Source organism: Gavia stellata, chromosome 2, assembly GCF_030936135.1.
Source record: "Gavia stellata isolate bGavSte3 chromosome 2, bGavSte3.hap2, whole genome shotgun sequence".
NCBI classification, from domain to species: Eukaryota; Metazoa; Chordata; class Aves; order Gaviiformes; family Gaviidae; genus Gavia; species Gavia stellata.
Genome location: NC_082595.1, coordinates 66640737 through 66657120, shown reverse-complemented (window position 1 = coordinate 66657120; position 16384 = coordinate 66640737). Strand labels below are relative to the sequence as shown.

At 34.4% G+C, this 16384-nt stretch overlaps 1 protein-coding gene across 1 annotated transcript in view; it reads right to left on the bottom strand.

The window, feature by feature from the left end:
- The window catches only part of ASCC3 (activating signal cointegrator 1 complex subunit 3), a 270969-nt gene that overhangs the window by 33184 nt on the left and 221401 nt on the right, over positions 1 to 16384 (bottom strand). The window contains exons 34-35 of the mRNA XM_059828883.1: positions 8173 to 8284; positions 7762 to 7896 (exon numbers count right to left, since the gene is read on the bottom strand). Coding sequence (XP_059684866.1) covers positions 7762 to 7896; positions 8173 to 8284 — 247 coding nt within the window. The remainder of the gene's footprint in view (positions 1 to 7761; positions 7897 to 8172; positions 8285 to 16384) is intronic.

Below are 16384 nucleotides of genomic sequence, written 5' to 3'. Positions count from 1 at the left end.
TCCCAGATAAAATTACTAAGAAAAGTGCATAATTTGACAGTTTTCATATACAACAATTCCAATATTTTGCCAGATACCTGGCCCACATTCATTAAGTTGCAGAAGTGAAGAAAATCCGCAACTGTTTGTTCTCTAAAAGCAAGCTTACTATGCTATACCAAATTTACAAATATATATATTAACTGTTTCAAATGATAAGAAAGGTTTTGGCCCTTTGGTAGCAAAAATCCCTCTGCAATTTCTTCTAACAGTATGGGTAGCATGAGCTACCTAAGTAACTGTGAAATAAAGCACCCTGTAAATACTAGACAAATAATATGAGAGGCCTATTTCTTAAAAGTTCATCTGTGATAATGCATAACATCAACATTTAAAATAAAATTCAACCTTCTGAAGCTACCCAAGTTCCATCAGGGAAAAAAAAAAGAAAAGAATGAGACAAAAAAGGAATCTAAATGTAAATAGGAAAATACATGTGTCAGATACTTCATTAAGGACTGATCAGTAATCCTCTTATGTCCTTTTTTTTAAACTACTATGATAAAGGAACAATATAGGCTGGATGCCAATCTTGTATGATGTAATTGTTTCAGCCAAACCAATCCTTATCCTGAAATTTCAGTTCCAATCAGAGAACAAGCTACAAAATGCCATCTTCGTTCTTAACGGTTTTACAAGTCTGAGCATTAACTTCTTTGCTGACAGAGAAAAACATTTGTGTGCCTTTAAACAGCAGTCAGTAAGGCCAAGTTAGTGTCACTAAGCGAACTGAATTCTGTGAAAACAAATTAATCAGCAATACAATTGTAACTCCTATAATTTATAGTAGAATGATATAATTCTATTAAAAGGAAAGGCAATAATTAGAAACCAGTGAAGACAAAAGAACTGCAGGCTGCAGAGGACCTAAATTTGCCTCACGCGCTTTAATTACAAATTGGGAGGCACAAAGTAGGTAGAACTTGCACTGACTTGCTAAAGGCACACGGAGCTTGTAAGACTGCCTTCTGGAGTACTTGGGGCATGAGAACCCACAGCCATTTATCAAAGCAGCATTGCGTATTATAAAATGTTCAGCTTTACCTTAATAAAGATGCTGTTTAGAACTTTAGTTTTGTTTCAATAAACACAAACATTATTTCAACAAATATATTGTATATTTGAAAATAGAGCCATATGACATGACTGCTGAAAAAAAAGTAATTTCATTTTCAATATGAATACTTTGCAAAGTATTGGCTGCATGTACACAACTATGCATAGTTTAAAATCTCGCATAATGATGATGGCTACAATTCTAACTGCCAAGTGGTAAGTAGAAGACTCTTGTGCTTAAATAAATAAATAAATAAATAAATGGTGCATGGTTGAATTGCCTGCATCTTTAAGCAGTCAGCTAAACCAAGCTTGCTATCACTGAACTTGCTTCTAGCATATATACCAAGGACAAGCATTGATTTGCCAAAGATGGCAGCCAACATTCACATTCGTAAATACAAGACCAGGACAGTACTCCTATCTACCCTAGCAGATACAAGTGTAATACCTTCCTGGCTCATCAAAATAGTTTTCATTGGTAAACATGAGTGTTTTGCTGCTATAACTGCATCTATAGCTCCTGTTAAAGGAATTTATTTCCTCATTTTTCTGACAGAAACAGTTACTAAAGCAGCTGTTTGAAATGGGGATATACCCTGAGGCTATTGGCTTCCACTATCACAGCTATACGTACTTTCACAAGTTTTTCCCTTGGACGCTGCACTGCAATCAAAACAACTTAAAAAACAAAAAAAGAAAAAAATTAAAGATTACATATTATTTCCAAGATAACAGTTACTGTCTTATGGCCTACCTGGTGGGAAATGTATGTCAGAAACCTTTAACTTCAACTTTAAGACAGGTTTTATTTTAACTTTCCTGAGTATTGATTCAGATTTTTTAAACTGGCAAGTAAAGACAGAATTTGAGTAAAAAGATTAGAGGGAAAAAAAAAAAGGAGGTCTGTTAATCGGAGATTAGAAAGTCTTGTGTATTGGAGATGGGAAGGTTTTATATTTTCTGGTTTTGAATGTAATTCTTATTGATGCCATAAAAATGAAAGACTTATGTCACGTTCAGTTAGTTGTCAGTGGTGGGTACTATCATCTTGATTCCAAATGATTGTCCTTTTCTAGAAAGGTGGGCAGCATATGATACTTTCAAACTAAAAATCAAACAATCATTTGGAAAAAGAAAAATAAGAAATCATTGTGTCATGATGTTAGGAAAAAAATTACTATATTCAAGTATTACAGCAACATTCAAAACTGCTCCATCTACTGGGACTAGAGAAAAATCAAGACAAATTTCATGTTAGTATTCATGTGTGTAAGTACTCTTTCTGCTAAGTACAAGATATTTTGAATATACTAGATATAGATGATGAAATTTGGATGCTATTAAAATTCACTATAGCATTTTGTTTTATTTTCATGAAATCAAATATAATTTTCAAATTTAAACTATTTTATTAAACACACTGTGATATTATCTAGATGTTCCAAATGGGAACTGAAGCACAAATATTTTAAAATATTAAAATCCAGAGAATATAGGCTGTATAAAAATTAAGTAAATGATCCTAGAAATGCCTGTGTTTAGGATGAAATTTATGCACTGAACAGTCCTAGGTATGGATTTATTGTGAAGAAAAGATTTAATGGTAAGTGGCAACAGTTTTCTCCTATTATAAGGGGTCACTAAAAATATGCATAACAACTGAGGACTGTTCCTATTTGTAGAGTGGCCACAACAGCCCTATTCATATAGTTGAGAATGCATGATATATGTGAAACCAAATCAAAGGTTATCATGGAACATAGCTGCTTTTCATTTGATATAAAGTTTATGTAATAAAGTATTTCTATTCTTGACATTGAAATGCCATATTTAAAAAGAATAACATAATGAATACAGTCTTGCTGTACTTTTATGCCTTGAAGAAAATCATAGTAGCACCTTTATTTCCTTCTAAATTAAATGTAAATGTAGATTTAAACTAGAAAATGGCTGACTTGGGAAGAGTGATCTGATTTTTTCCTGAAATGGTTCGCAGAACAGAAAACCAGTTTTATGTAATATATTAAAAAAACAAAAAGCAATGTTTCTGCCATGGCTTGCAGAGAAAATATTACACAAAACAGCTCACATTAGCTTGTTCTTGGACAACATTTTTGTAACTTATTAGTTCTTCCTTCCCTGGCATCTAACTGGAGATCAGTGGAAAAGATGGTTTATCACTGAGTCAAAAACCTTTGTGGCCCTTTCATGGGAGACTGAACCAACAGCTTAAAGATAGAATCCTACTAAGGAAATAAAATTATTTTAGACTGAGAGTGTAAACATTCTCAAAGACTCACATATTTCCCTGGTTAGGATAGGACGTGCCAATGATGACGAACAGAAAATAAAGATATAGGTTAACTGAGTTACCTAGAATCTCATAGTACAAATACCTAACAGGTAGTCAAAGACAGATAAAGTGTTAATAGCTTTACTTTTTTGTTATCTATGTATCTGGGATGGAGAGTGCCTGTTTCATGAACCTCCTCCTTCTACCTTCCAAATCTGCTGCCCCAGCAATGGCAGATTTTCTGCTGAGTTCCAAAACACTTAGTCCAAAATAAACCAGTGTAACAAAACGATGTCAATTATCAGATATAAATATAAGGAAGAAGTATGTGGATATCAAACTTAGAAGTCCTTGTTTATATCACAGAAAGATGGATACATATGCCTCAGTATAACACAAGTGCCATGCTGTTCTGTGCCTAAGCTCCCCAGTTAGAAAGAAACCCATCTCTTATGACCAGTTTACATGAAAGACAGCAGTAGGCACAAGAAAGCCAACCAGTTCTCTCTTGTAGGCAGAATTCAAAAGCATGCAGATAAAACAAGGGCTGAAAGATGGCAGTGTTCTCCCCTTCACTGTCCAGTATGAAGAGACATAACAAAGTATTTGCTCTGTAAATAAGAATATTAACCAGATAACCAGATAAGTGTAGTAACAAATCACCAAAAATCATGAAGCTAGTGGCTCTAGCAATCACAGTCCTGATCAATCATCAAGACAGACCTCCTTTCCTCAAGGTACAGCAAACCTACATTTAATTTTAAAGAGATTTGTGGTGACTGCTGATTCAGTACAGAAAATGTCAAAAATTACCCCAAAGTATCTCTCACTGTTTTTTACCCAGAACTCTGTTCTAATCTCTGCACCTAACTTTCAGAATAAACGGAAACAGTCTTTAGGTACCTCAGGGAAATCCAGCCTGTCAGTAATAATTCATGAACACTTTCTCATCAATAATACTTAATGCAAGAAGCACCATAACTCAACAGTGATTAAGCTCATTTGGATTACTACTGTCTGAAGCACAGTTAGGAAAGTTTTAAAGAAAGCTCTATGGAAAAGCATCAAACATTTTTTTCTCAGAAAAATTACAGGCCCACTAGCAAAAGTCAGTTACAAAAGTAACTGAATCTGAACTTCACCTACTAACTACAAACCCAAGAGAGATTAAACATCTCGAGTACAGATTTACTGAGAAGAAAAGGGAAAGCGTGAGAGGATTGTACCCCACCTATTTGTATCAGTTATTACTGTATATTTCCAACATGACTGCAGGGCTGTTCCCATGTGCCATGTTCCTGTTCATGTTATGGATACTTCAACCCCTAAACCATACTGAAAAAAATTCACTTGGTCTTGCAAAATGCTGGCAGATGATCAAATGAAAAGATAAAATAAAAACAGAGAAAAGAACAGATCCTGGAGAAGACTATGAATGGTCTTGACTACTAAGTGGAAACAAACCTTGCAACCAAGTGACTTTTTTGAGAGACCCATCAGCACTAGAAATAGGATGACTCACAACTACTTTTTCAAGTGAGTTGCAAAGATTCATTGATGAATGATCCTGAATTCTGAACACTCCCATCAGCATGACAAAATATCAATCTGAAACTCAAAATCCCTTAATCAAACTCAGGTTTAAAACCCTTAATACGGTCATAAATTTCTAAATTCTTGAATACAATCTTGCTTTTTTCCCTGGTTTTGTTTTAAACAAATTTTGCTCCTTTTCAAGTTACACATTTACAATTTGGTAAAAACTTGTATATATCCCATTTCAAACACACAACATCAGTATTTTCTTTGTTCCAGTGGTACACTTCTGCCTTCCTTATATACAACAGACGATCTGTAAATGTCTAAAGGTTTGCAAGATTATGAACAAAGCTAACCAAGAAAGACCCTTATGTCACATCTCCAAAATCCTGCAACTGCATTTGAGAAATGTTTTGGAGGGTTATTCTTAAATAACACAGTCCAAAATTAAAAACTTTAAAACTAAGTGATCAGCAGAATAATCACAATTATAATTATGTTTTGCAACGATAACAGTCCTTTTTGTACTATAGCTACAGCTTTCAGTTCCAGCATCATTAAGAGATTCTTCAAATTACTTTTTAAATATCCTTTTCCCTCAGGATTTTCACTTATACCTAATTAGACTACTTACCCCATGCCATGTAATTCCCCATAGCCAAAACTGCTAAATGCTTCAATAAGAAGGAGGAGGGCACCAGTGGAGCAAGGCAGATGTAATGTCATTGGTTAACAATAGAGGTGTGAAGCAACTGCCGTAATTATAAAACTCATTAATTCACAATGTTTAGGGGGAAAAAAAAATCCTTGGCAATATCTCTGCTGAAATGGCAATTCTTTTCAACACTACATCAGATTGAAAAAAACCCTTTCAATTTACACCTTCAACAAGACAGAATAGTAATTCCATTAGTAATTATGAAAATCAACATCTGCATAAAAAGTAAGGAAAAATTGTCAGCTATAATGGCATCCGTACATTCATACACTTGGCACACTTCGACCCCTAACCAATTTTATTTTTAGTCTCATTCCTCTTAGGACTGTAAATGGACAACTTCCAAGACTATATTCCCAGAAAAAAAAAAAAATATTAGGAAGAATTAAAGCAAGATTAATGAATTTTAAATTTTACAGTCTCTGCCTAACAGTAGCATCCCAGGTTTTGTCTACAACAGAAACATTTGCCATTTACCTTTGCACTTCATGGATGCAAGCTGTTTAAATAGATGAGAAGCCCAGACATAAGATAGACAGCACTAGACTCTGCTTCCATCATTCATCTTCCATATGCCGCTCACTAGCTTAGGCAGTGTCATGAAATGTCCCCCATCTCTGCTAATGCTATTCTCAAACTTTCCCTGTCCAAATTTGTCTGAAAAAACATTCTGAAGTTTCTAGGTGGAGAAAATTTTCTCTAGAGAGAAGAGATTTGAAAGAGACAGCAGTTGGAGTAAAGCTCTCACCTTGAATAATCAACATTATATTATGTAATTTCTGTTCACTAGTAGGTATTTCTTTTTAAAATTTCAGTTATTTCACATACAACATAATAGGAATTGTGGTTGATTACCATTTTGAATTCAGCTGAATACAGTGAATTCCATTTCATATATTTTGCAATGTTTTCTGACAACAGAAGAACAGATAGTGCAGGGTCAGTGATAGCAATTCCCCTATTTAGGCTGTCTAACACTTTCCATTATAGAAGATTACTGTGGGCCTTTATTTCTGAGCTGCAACACTCCGAATGTTTGCAGCAGTAGATTCAAATTTATCAGAAAGGAAGTCTCTGTACTAGAAAAGTGGCTTTCATAGTGTCATAAAATGCTGATCAGGTTTTGTTGAGATGCAAATTATTGAATAGCACTATTTATTTTTTCTTCTTGTATTTCTTCTCAGAGAAATTTTGGCAGCACGTCAAAACAATAATTAATATAAAACTAACATACATAAATACTGTAAGATGGGACCCTAGATTTTGAAGTTAACACTTGGCAATCAGAATATTAAAGAATTTGGGCCACTTGTATATAATATAGCAGAGACTATAATCATAAGTGGGCAGAAATAAGTTTTCCCAGATAATATTTAGGCACTTCTTGTTTTCAAATATGTGTGTACAAGTGGAGTTATACCGTTTTGAAAAAGAAGATTTTGTAGATATAACTACTTAAGTACGTAAAAAGGAAAATGGAGTAAAACCTGATTGTTTTATGGTGAGAAAGTAATACTATCACGCTGCATTGTACACCGTGTCTCCAGATTTGTACCCTAAAATCTTGCCTTGCATTGCACTTCTCTACTAAACAGTCACTAGACTAACCGTATGAGCTGGTGTTATTGCAGGTTATGACCTCAGGGATCGTGAGGTGGCTGGGAGAAGGAAAAGAAGGCATTTTAGGAAACAGGCCTTCCCCATATGTCTCCCCTACTTCTTAAAGCTGCTGCATCTTCCAGATTGTCCCAGCGCAAAGTGATGGCCCTGGTACAGATTTAGGATGTTGATAAGCAGTTATTATTCTGGCATTTTAGTATTATACCGAACTTACTTAGAAAAAAACAAATATCAGATTTGTATAGATCCTGAACATTATAAAGGGACATAAGAAAAGAAACAGGTGTATACAGTAATTTTGATGTACTGATTAGACTAAACACTTGAAACATCAAAAATGATTCACGTATATTACCCAAAACAACTAAAAATGAAATTATAGATCAGGAAAGAAAGGCTTTTCTTAATTTCAGGGTATTTTTTCATACGTTTGTAAGTGTCTTTGAGGGTCCTGAGTTACATATGTTCAAGTTAAGAAAATTTCAGCACTTACTGTAAGAATTAAGAGCAATTCTTCAATGTTGCTTTCAGGTTTCAACTGATCTTTGAACATCCCAATAGTTGGATGCTTCAAATAGTAATAGGAAGCAATGCGACCGTATGTCAGAGGTTCAATGCTGCGATTATCCTGTTAGAAAAGGAATCAAATATTCATGGTTCCTACATGGTTCAATATAAATGGTTCCTACAAAACTGTAACATATTTTAAGACTACTTTATAAGAGAGAACAGCAAAAATGAAATTTAGCTGCAACCCCAATTAAGCTCAGTTTTCAACATAAGTCTTACAAATAGCTCCATAAACAAACTGTAACATTCTCAAATCAGGAGCATGTATCTTGCTGTTCCCAGCTTTTAGGAGCGTGTATTTTACTGAATCTTCTAAGGCACAGATTAGTCTTACCTCCCCAATTTCAATACAGTAGGAGCATTCCAAATCAAAGAGGGATTTCTCCACAAGGCTTGAGAGGTACTTATTCATAGTGTCATGGCTCACATCATCCAAGTTATAGTAACTAGATAAATTGAAAACAGATGCATTACATCAATACTTTTGACACTCTGAAGATTTTTAACAATAATATCTTGTAGGAAAACTTACAAGGCTGCTATAATACACACACATACTTGGAACAGCAATATCCACATTAAACAATTAAACATAGAACTATTCCCTTATATAGTCTAACAAGAAATTAATGATTCTTAAATGGTTTGTGGGAGTAACCAACACAATACAAGAATGTACATATGGAAAGATGGTAATTTATCTGTCTATTAATAGACAGGTTGATACAAACAGAACTGGACTGGCTTTATTTTGTTAGTGGGAAAATGTTTGTGATTGCATAAGTATATTTTCCTGATTATGTAAGTATGAAAGTGAACGAGCTATACTAACACAAGTAACAGTATTTTAACTTCAAGAGACAGGAAGAAAACCCATCAAGGATAGCAACTGTTCTTACATCCTGGAACTCTGAAAATAAAAACTAGGCATATAGTGACATCTTTTGAAAAAGTAACCTTACACCAATCCAAATCTTGGTGTTTGTTGTTATATTTCCATGTAATTTTATTCTCAAAGTTAAAATTGCTAAAAAAAGGAATAGGGTATTTGTCAATGTGGTTACTTCATATGTTCATTTTCAGGTAAAATTGTTTAGGTAAACTATATGTAGTAACAATGGTTCTTAGTTATCTGTATGAAGGAAAAATGTTTATAAAGTGTGCCAAAACATATTGTTATGCCAGCATTCAAAAAAGACCCAGTGACTGAAGTTTGCACTCCTTAACTGTAGAACTTAAGCTGTATTACAAGATGCTTACACACACAAACTAACATAATTTCAGGGAGAGCCTTTACCTAGAAAACTCCAGACAAAAATGTAGTAAGAACTTGTGTCTTAGATTCAACAATGGCGCCAATTCAGAAAGTTCAATGAGCAGTAAAGAAAATCTGAGCATGCTCAGAAAGTTTAAAAATTCTGAATTTAAGCAGAGCAATTAAATCATGCAATTTCAAAGTGGAAATCAAATAAAAAAAATTTGATGATATATTGAAATGTTAAAAAGCACAGTAAAAAAAGGTTGTCTCTGCTCATTTAATTCTGTAAAATACTGTGACACAAATAGACTACTGAGATTGCTGCAATGATGAAAGATGCTCCTTTGTTCATACTAGCCGCTTTACTAAAATTTCCTATTGTTATGATGTACTCAGCATCCCTACTGGAAACAATACCACATGCTGTAATGGAGATTAGGTTCTTTTAGTGTTATTTTGTGCAGGTGAACAACAGGCTGCAGAACAGTGTGCTGATATTCATTTTAGCTGATTTTGCGTAGTTACAGCTACACCTGAGTTAGTCTTTTTAACTCCCTTTGCTGCCAATGGAGAGAACCGTGCGATTGAAGTATTTTACATATCTGCTTTAGGATTTGGTGAAATGTAATCACTGACTAGAAAAAAGAACTTTAGACAATCAGCTCAGTTGTTGATGCTATATTTGGGCAGATGTATCCCATTCTCTGATCGAAGCTCTATTTCGTTCACTGTAATGCAGCAAATTTCAAAAGATGGAATTGCGTTTTTATATAGTACAAGCATCCTCCCCTGGCTGTTTTCTTAACAGAATCTCATTTTCATTATTACGTTCTTAAACACAGTTTTTAACATTTATCTTTTTGAATAGCAATAGCATAACTGAAAAAAGCCTGCATGCTAAATAGCAGTACAGCAATTTCCAGATTTTGTCCCCCTGTTATTAATCCTAAATTAAGGGGTTAATTCTCTGATGCTTTGAATGTTTACTTATAATTGGGTGAAGTTGTAGTAAAACATTACCACCGTAAGAAAAAGATTAAAAAAATCTGTTCTGATACCAGGAAACAGCTACATTAGACAACAACAAAGTATACATATCTGGCAGTGGAGTATTCAACTCCGTGATATTTTATATGGGTTCACGCTGAGATGATCTCAAATATATAAAACATAGCTATTGTCCAAAACTAAACCAAAACAAAAGAAATATTTCTATTGATTAAAATGTTTTATATGGTAGACAGCCATGCATTATCAGCCTTATGCAAAGAAAACTTATTTGTAGCAAAAGTATTCTAAGATTGTTTTCAATGCAACTTAATTTTCATGAGTCCCTTTTAAAATTTACTGGAGTAATATAATAATGATAAAAAATGGTCAATAGTTTGATATGCACCTTTTACGCGCCTGACATCTTATCACTGAACACATTTAGATTCTGTTTATTAGCAGAAATTACTTTGTAACATTTTGTTTACTTTCTGAAAACCATTGAGCAAATTAACTACATAAGTTGTTTAAGGATGTGAAAAGATTTTATATTTTACACATCCAAACCACTAATGATTCATTAGTATTTTTCTCTAAATTGAATATAACAGTACAGAAATTATTCTAATTAAGGGACTTTGTTGTCATTGTGTTCAGACTTTCACCATATCCTTGCAGCACTATTATTTGCAGTACCACAACACTGATGATGAATACTGATAAAACAAAGGAAGAGATATGGGCAATACACCGAAATTCTTTTTTGAGACTGAAATTTAAGACAGTAATTCAAATACATTTTATCTTGTGCTCTGCCTAGTTAGCAGTATTTCACACTGAAGTCTTAATCATAAAAGGCATTATAATGCCTTTTAAAAACTATGTGAATTTTAAATTTGCTGATTTTTGGTAATGTTTTGTCAGAGGAGTAACTATATAGCTGCCTAGTGCAAATAAAACAATGTAAAGAAAAATCTTAAATGGTTTGTAATCTTGAGTGAAGTGGTACCAGTGTGTTTCAACTACTATCTATAATGGGGTAAATATAATTTTGAGCATACCCACAGGAGCTTCTTGGTCACTCAGCACATTTTCCCCTAATGAAAAGCAAAACCATTCATCTAGAAAGACTATGTTAAAATCATTAGCGAAAACAGAGGTATCATGACATTAGATGGTATTTTGAATGCACAGGCATAAATGCAAGTTGAATTTTGCATGTTGGTATGCTCCAAATATAAAAACTGCATTGTATGTGAGTTCCTCTATGAAGCTATATTACCTAACTATTTAATTACAGATAAAGAATAAAAACAATGCAGTTTCATGCTCACTGCATTGAATCATCTAGTCATTATTTTCCCTTTGCTATAAACAGACAGCCTACCTTTTTATCAGCACACCATTTCATTTATTTCACAGTGAAGCCCAGTTTCACAATAATTGACTTGTCAGAAGCTCTAATTTATGAGGCTGGGCTCTGTAAGCCTTCTCCTATATTGGACTCAACCTGCACACAAGCAGGGTTGAATATTTACAATGCTGTTAACAGGTGCTGAGTTGTTTAATGATTCTAATAGCCAGAAGCGTACTGAGAAAGCCAGCGGGATCACAATTACAGGCTGTTTGAACACAACAATTACTCGTCCCCTGAGAGGTGTGAAAGTCAAAGGCAGTTTTATCCTAACAGCATCTAGCACATGGGCTAGACAGGCTAACTTCCATTAGTAGTCCACCGGGGAAAAGCAGTAACAAACCCCTAGGTATCATAAAAATTTACAAAGTATGTAAAATTTAAACAATCAAAACCTGAAGGAACTTTATATTGTCTTTTAATAATATATTTAAAATCCCAAACCTTGTAGAGCTTAGCAAGAACAACAAACCGTGAAACATGAACTATTTCTCTAATCTACGGAAGTGTGGAATTTCATCAGCTGAAAAAGACAGAGAGACGTGCAGGAACATAAAATGTAGATGAAGTTACACAAAACATTTAGGATTTAATGTGAATGGTGGCAATCATTTCCTGTTTAGCTTATGTAAACCTGACCTGAGATCTCTCCGGGAAATTTTTCATCAGCCTTGAAATGGTCCTGCTATAACTGTCAATGCTGTGAAGTCATTTGTTACAGCACCATGTTTTTTATGTTCAGATTATACGGTAGTAATAGTGACACACATAATGAAAATCGGTGGCAGAGTCAGCCAAAAATATTAAAAGAAGAAACTTGCTAGCCAGAAGGTCTTTTGAAACAAACGCACAAAAAAGATGAATCTACAGCATTCACTTGATAGCAAGAAAGTGTGCTTTCTGAGATTTTACAGTCCTGAAAGCAGAATTTTGTTATGAACAAGTATGGGGGAAGCACCGATAGTAATTTTTGTAAATCCCTTTACTGCAGTCATCAGTTGTGTTTACTTTCATCAGCTTGTGGCCTTCAGCAGCTGCCATCTTCAAATGGTACCATGGAAAGGGTACTGAGTATATGGTGCAATTGATGAAACTTCATAGCCAGAGAGCTATGAACCAATGTACCAACTCACTTCTGTGGTTAAGGCATCACTGACTGACTCTGGAGTTCGTGACTGGCTTGCTAAAATGCATTACAGCATGCACAAATGCTGCAGACAGTAATCTCCAGCTGTATTTTACTTGTATCATATTTTCTTGCATTCATATATTTGCTTATGCCAGGTATGAGAAATAGATACATTGCTTTCTTTAATCAGTTTTTAGTATATTGTACATTGTGGTTATTTAAGAAGATCAAAAAAGAGACCAGTTTCTCTGACATCAGCAAGGTATTTGCCTCCATATCATTCCTTCTTATTAAAATATTTACTAGAATGTTTACCTCCTAAGATGCGTTCATAAGATGAGAAATCAGAGGTAACAGGCACATGTAAATTTGCTTACATATTGATTGGGCATTTCTTTTTCCTGTGATATATTCCAGCAGATAATTTGTACAGGTAAATCATATCCAAGAGTAGGAAGACAATTATGTGTATTTGCTTTCTGAAGGGGGAGATGCGAGGTCTTCAGCTTTGCATTCTCACCTAAGACTGCAGCAGACTGGGGAACAGGAGGCGGCTCAAATACTCAGCAGCCTGGAGCTTCCCAGTCTGAGAGAATCAGAAAAACTTTATTCCTGTGAATAGTTTGGTAAAAGCATACCATGAACTACATTCCTGTACTTTCCACATTACTGTACTTTTCACATCACTGTGACCCTAATAATTTAAAAGAACAAGCTCTTGTTATGAAATTCATAATAATGCCTATAGCTCTTATTTATGAAGTATATACACATGCACACAGATCTAAATGTGACTGTAAAAGAAAGAATCCACCCTGAGAAATATCTGTTTACCAACTCAAAATATGGATATTGGTAATTACGGCAGTGTAATATACCTGCACCTTCTTAGCTTCTGTTCTTAGTAGCTACTGCCAAACTTTTCCATTTTATCTCTTAGTTAATTTAACTTTCTTCAGTAATCTCCCCTTCTGATATAATTCCAAACTAGCCTGAAAATTCTGAATAACTGTGATTTTGTCACTGAAATACATGTTATTATATCCTGACTGGCTGATACTAGCTGTCACCTCAATACCGGAAACTATATTGGAACAGTATATAAACATAATTTTTATTCAGATGTTTTATTCACTTGTTTTTGGACATGCTTAGCTAATCATACTGAGAAAAGGAAATTTAAAGTAAAATATAAGTGTTGATGATAAAAGCATCAGTCTGCAATAATTTAATTATAATTCATGCTACATTATTTCTTCACTCCAGAAAACTTCCTAAGACTGACATGAAGTGAAAAAAAACCCCTTAATAGTCCTCAGAATGAATTAATAAAACAATTTTTTCAGGTCTTCACAAGGAATTTACACAGAAAACTGATATAATGTGTGTATGTATATACACACACACTTTCATATATATTTATAAATACATAAAAAACCACACACATTTTAACAGTGATGTGATGCGTGCTCTCACAATATCTAAAAATTAACTTTTCAAATGAAAGCTGATTCTGCTTAACTTTACATATGTTGTAAATTTCTATTTCTCTTTTACTGCACATGTATCTGGAAAATATCATAACCTGATTTACAGTAAATGTTTCCCATAGCCATTTCTCTTTTGTAGAAAGTTGCAGATTATAATCTTTTATAAGAGTAAAAGAATGAAATAGTCAAGGAATTTCAGCCAAGGAAAGGAGATAGACGAGCCTCTCAAAATAGCCCCTTTCAAAGAACAGGGCACTTCCCTGATCTGTCTTGTATGATCTTGACTAAGTAAAGAACGTATCGACTAAAGTTGTATGTGGAAAGGAGAACATGCTGTAGTACTTGACTGAAGTAGCACAGAAACTTTGACTTAACGTGCAAATTCAAAAACCTCTACATTCAGGAATAATTGCTTTGGGAGAGCAACAGGGAAGAAACTCTGGATACTGAGCCTGATACACTTTGATAAACAGTTTTATTTGGACTACTCCTCTCATTTGCACATTATCCCTTGAACAACATGCACATGACTAGTCATTGTGCCTCTGAACAAAACTAGCACTCAGTTACTCCACTGCCCCAGATCAACAGCTCAATTACTCCTCTTAACTAGACAGTTAAAATCAGTTTCACAGATTTCAAGATACAGATGTTCATCAAACAAGAAAATTAAAATGGTTTGATGAAAAGAAGTATTGTAACATGTAAAGATTTTCTACACCACCATTAAAAATGCAATTATTACAAGTCTAACAAATTATCTCAAGTATGCCAGAAAAACTTTGGTAATGACTGCCATGTTTAGAAGAAACCTGGATACTTAGAGCAAAAGGATACTTTGAGCTCTATCTCACAACAAAGGTAGATTAATATTACTTAAATAGTACAAATTATAGGCATTCAGTAAGGCATTTTGTGATACTGGATTGGAATGGAATAACCCTAGATTTGTTTATGCAGCTTTAATATACAAGTAGCTAAAACTGGCAATAAATGAGAATATAAATCTTCTGCATATTATCTAAGCCCATTATTTTGGGGATTTACAGCATCACATGCAATGACTTTTATGCCAATGAATCCCAAGGCAATTTACCAATCATGCATACGGGAATTACTTATTCACCACGAAGGTACAATCACCTGCTGGCTGGAAAATAGTTCTTGTTTCACAGCAGAGAGAAAGTCAGCAAAATTGCTTCGGGGCAGGACATGATAAAGAACACCGTATCAAGTGACACTGAGTAGGTACTGTATAACTACCCAAACCAAAATTCAGCCATTGTGTTCCTACTCTTGTGAAAAAAATAAACTCTAAAACCTTTGGATTATTAAGGGCCACAAATAGTTCTTGTTTGGTAATATCAATAATTTCATATGGCACAGTAAACTCCATTACTATATTGCAATTTATTCAAAACCATCTCAACTATCACTGACTTCTCTTCATAAAACTCTTCAGTTTTCCTTTGATGTATCTCATTCAAACACTGACCATGCTGGAACTGTTTGGCTTGTAGGAAGTCCAAAAATACCACAGATAGTAGGTCCAGGAACTCTACTAACTGGCTAGTTTAGTATCTTTGGATGAAACTTAATAGAATTTATTATCATGCCAAAGAATGGAAAGCATGCACATCCATTGCATTTGCACTTGGTATCTAGAAGTGACCTCTTTGACACAGTCAATAATGTCCTTCATTTTTCTCCCTGCACAAATGAGTACAGAAGGAATGCTGAGTACCTCTGTGTGGATGAGACGGGGGGTAAAGCAACACAACTTGTGAACTATTCCAACCTGCATATGTGGCGTTCCAATGAAAGACTCCAATTTCATTAGAAACTTCAATATGCATTCCTATCCTGCCATTATGGACATGACTAAATGTGTTCATCTTGTTTCTCACTACAAAAGCTTTGCATTTCGCTATGAAATATAGTGGGTTTTTTTTTTTTCCCCCTAACTTTCTTCCCACAATCCTCTCAGAATAGCAAAACTTTTGCTTAAAAGTTGATATTGTGATAACTTCAGATTTAGCTTTCCATGACACTGCACATTAAAGAAACTGCTCAGAAAAAAGGACCATCAGTAAACATGCCAACCTCATACTCCAGTGGGAACCTTCTTTTATATTGGGAAGAGCTTGCCTATTAAATCAAACGACTACATTTCTATATTCTACACTTACCTTTGGGCTATATGTTGTGTCTTAAAAATCTACCTACCACAGATACCACATGATCAAAGCTTGCCGAAGACAAATC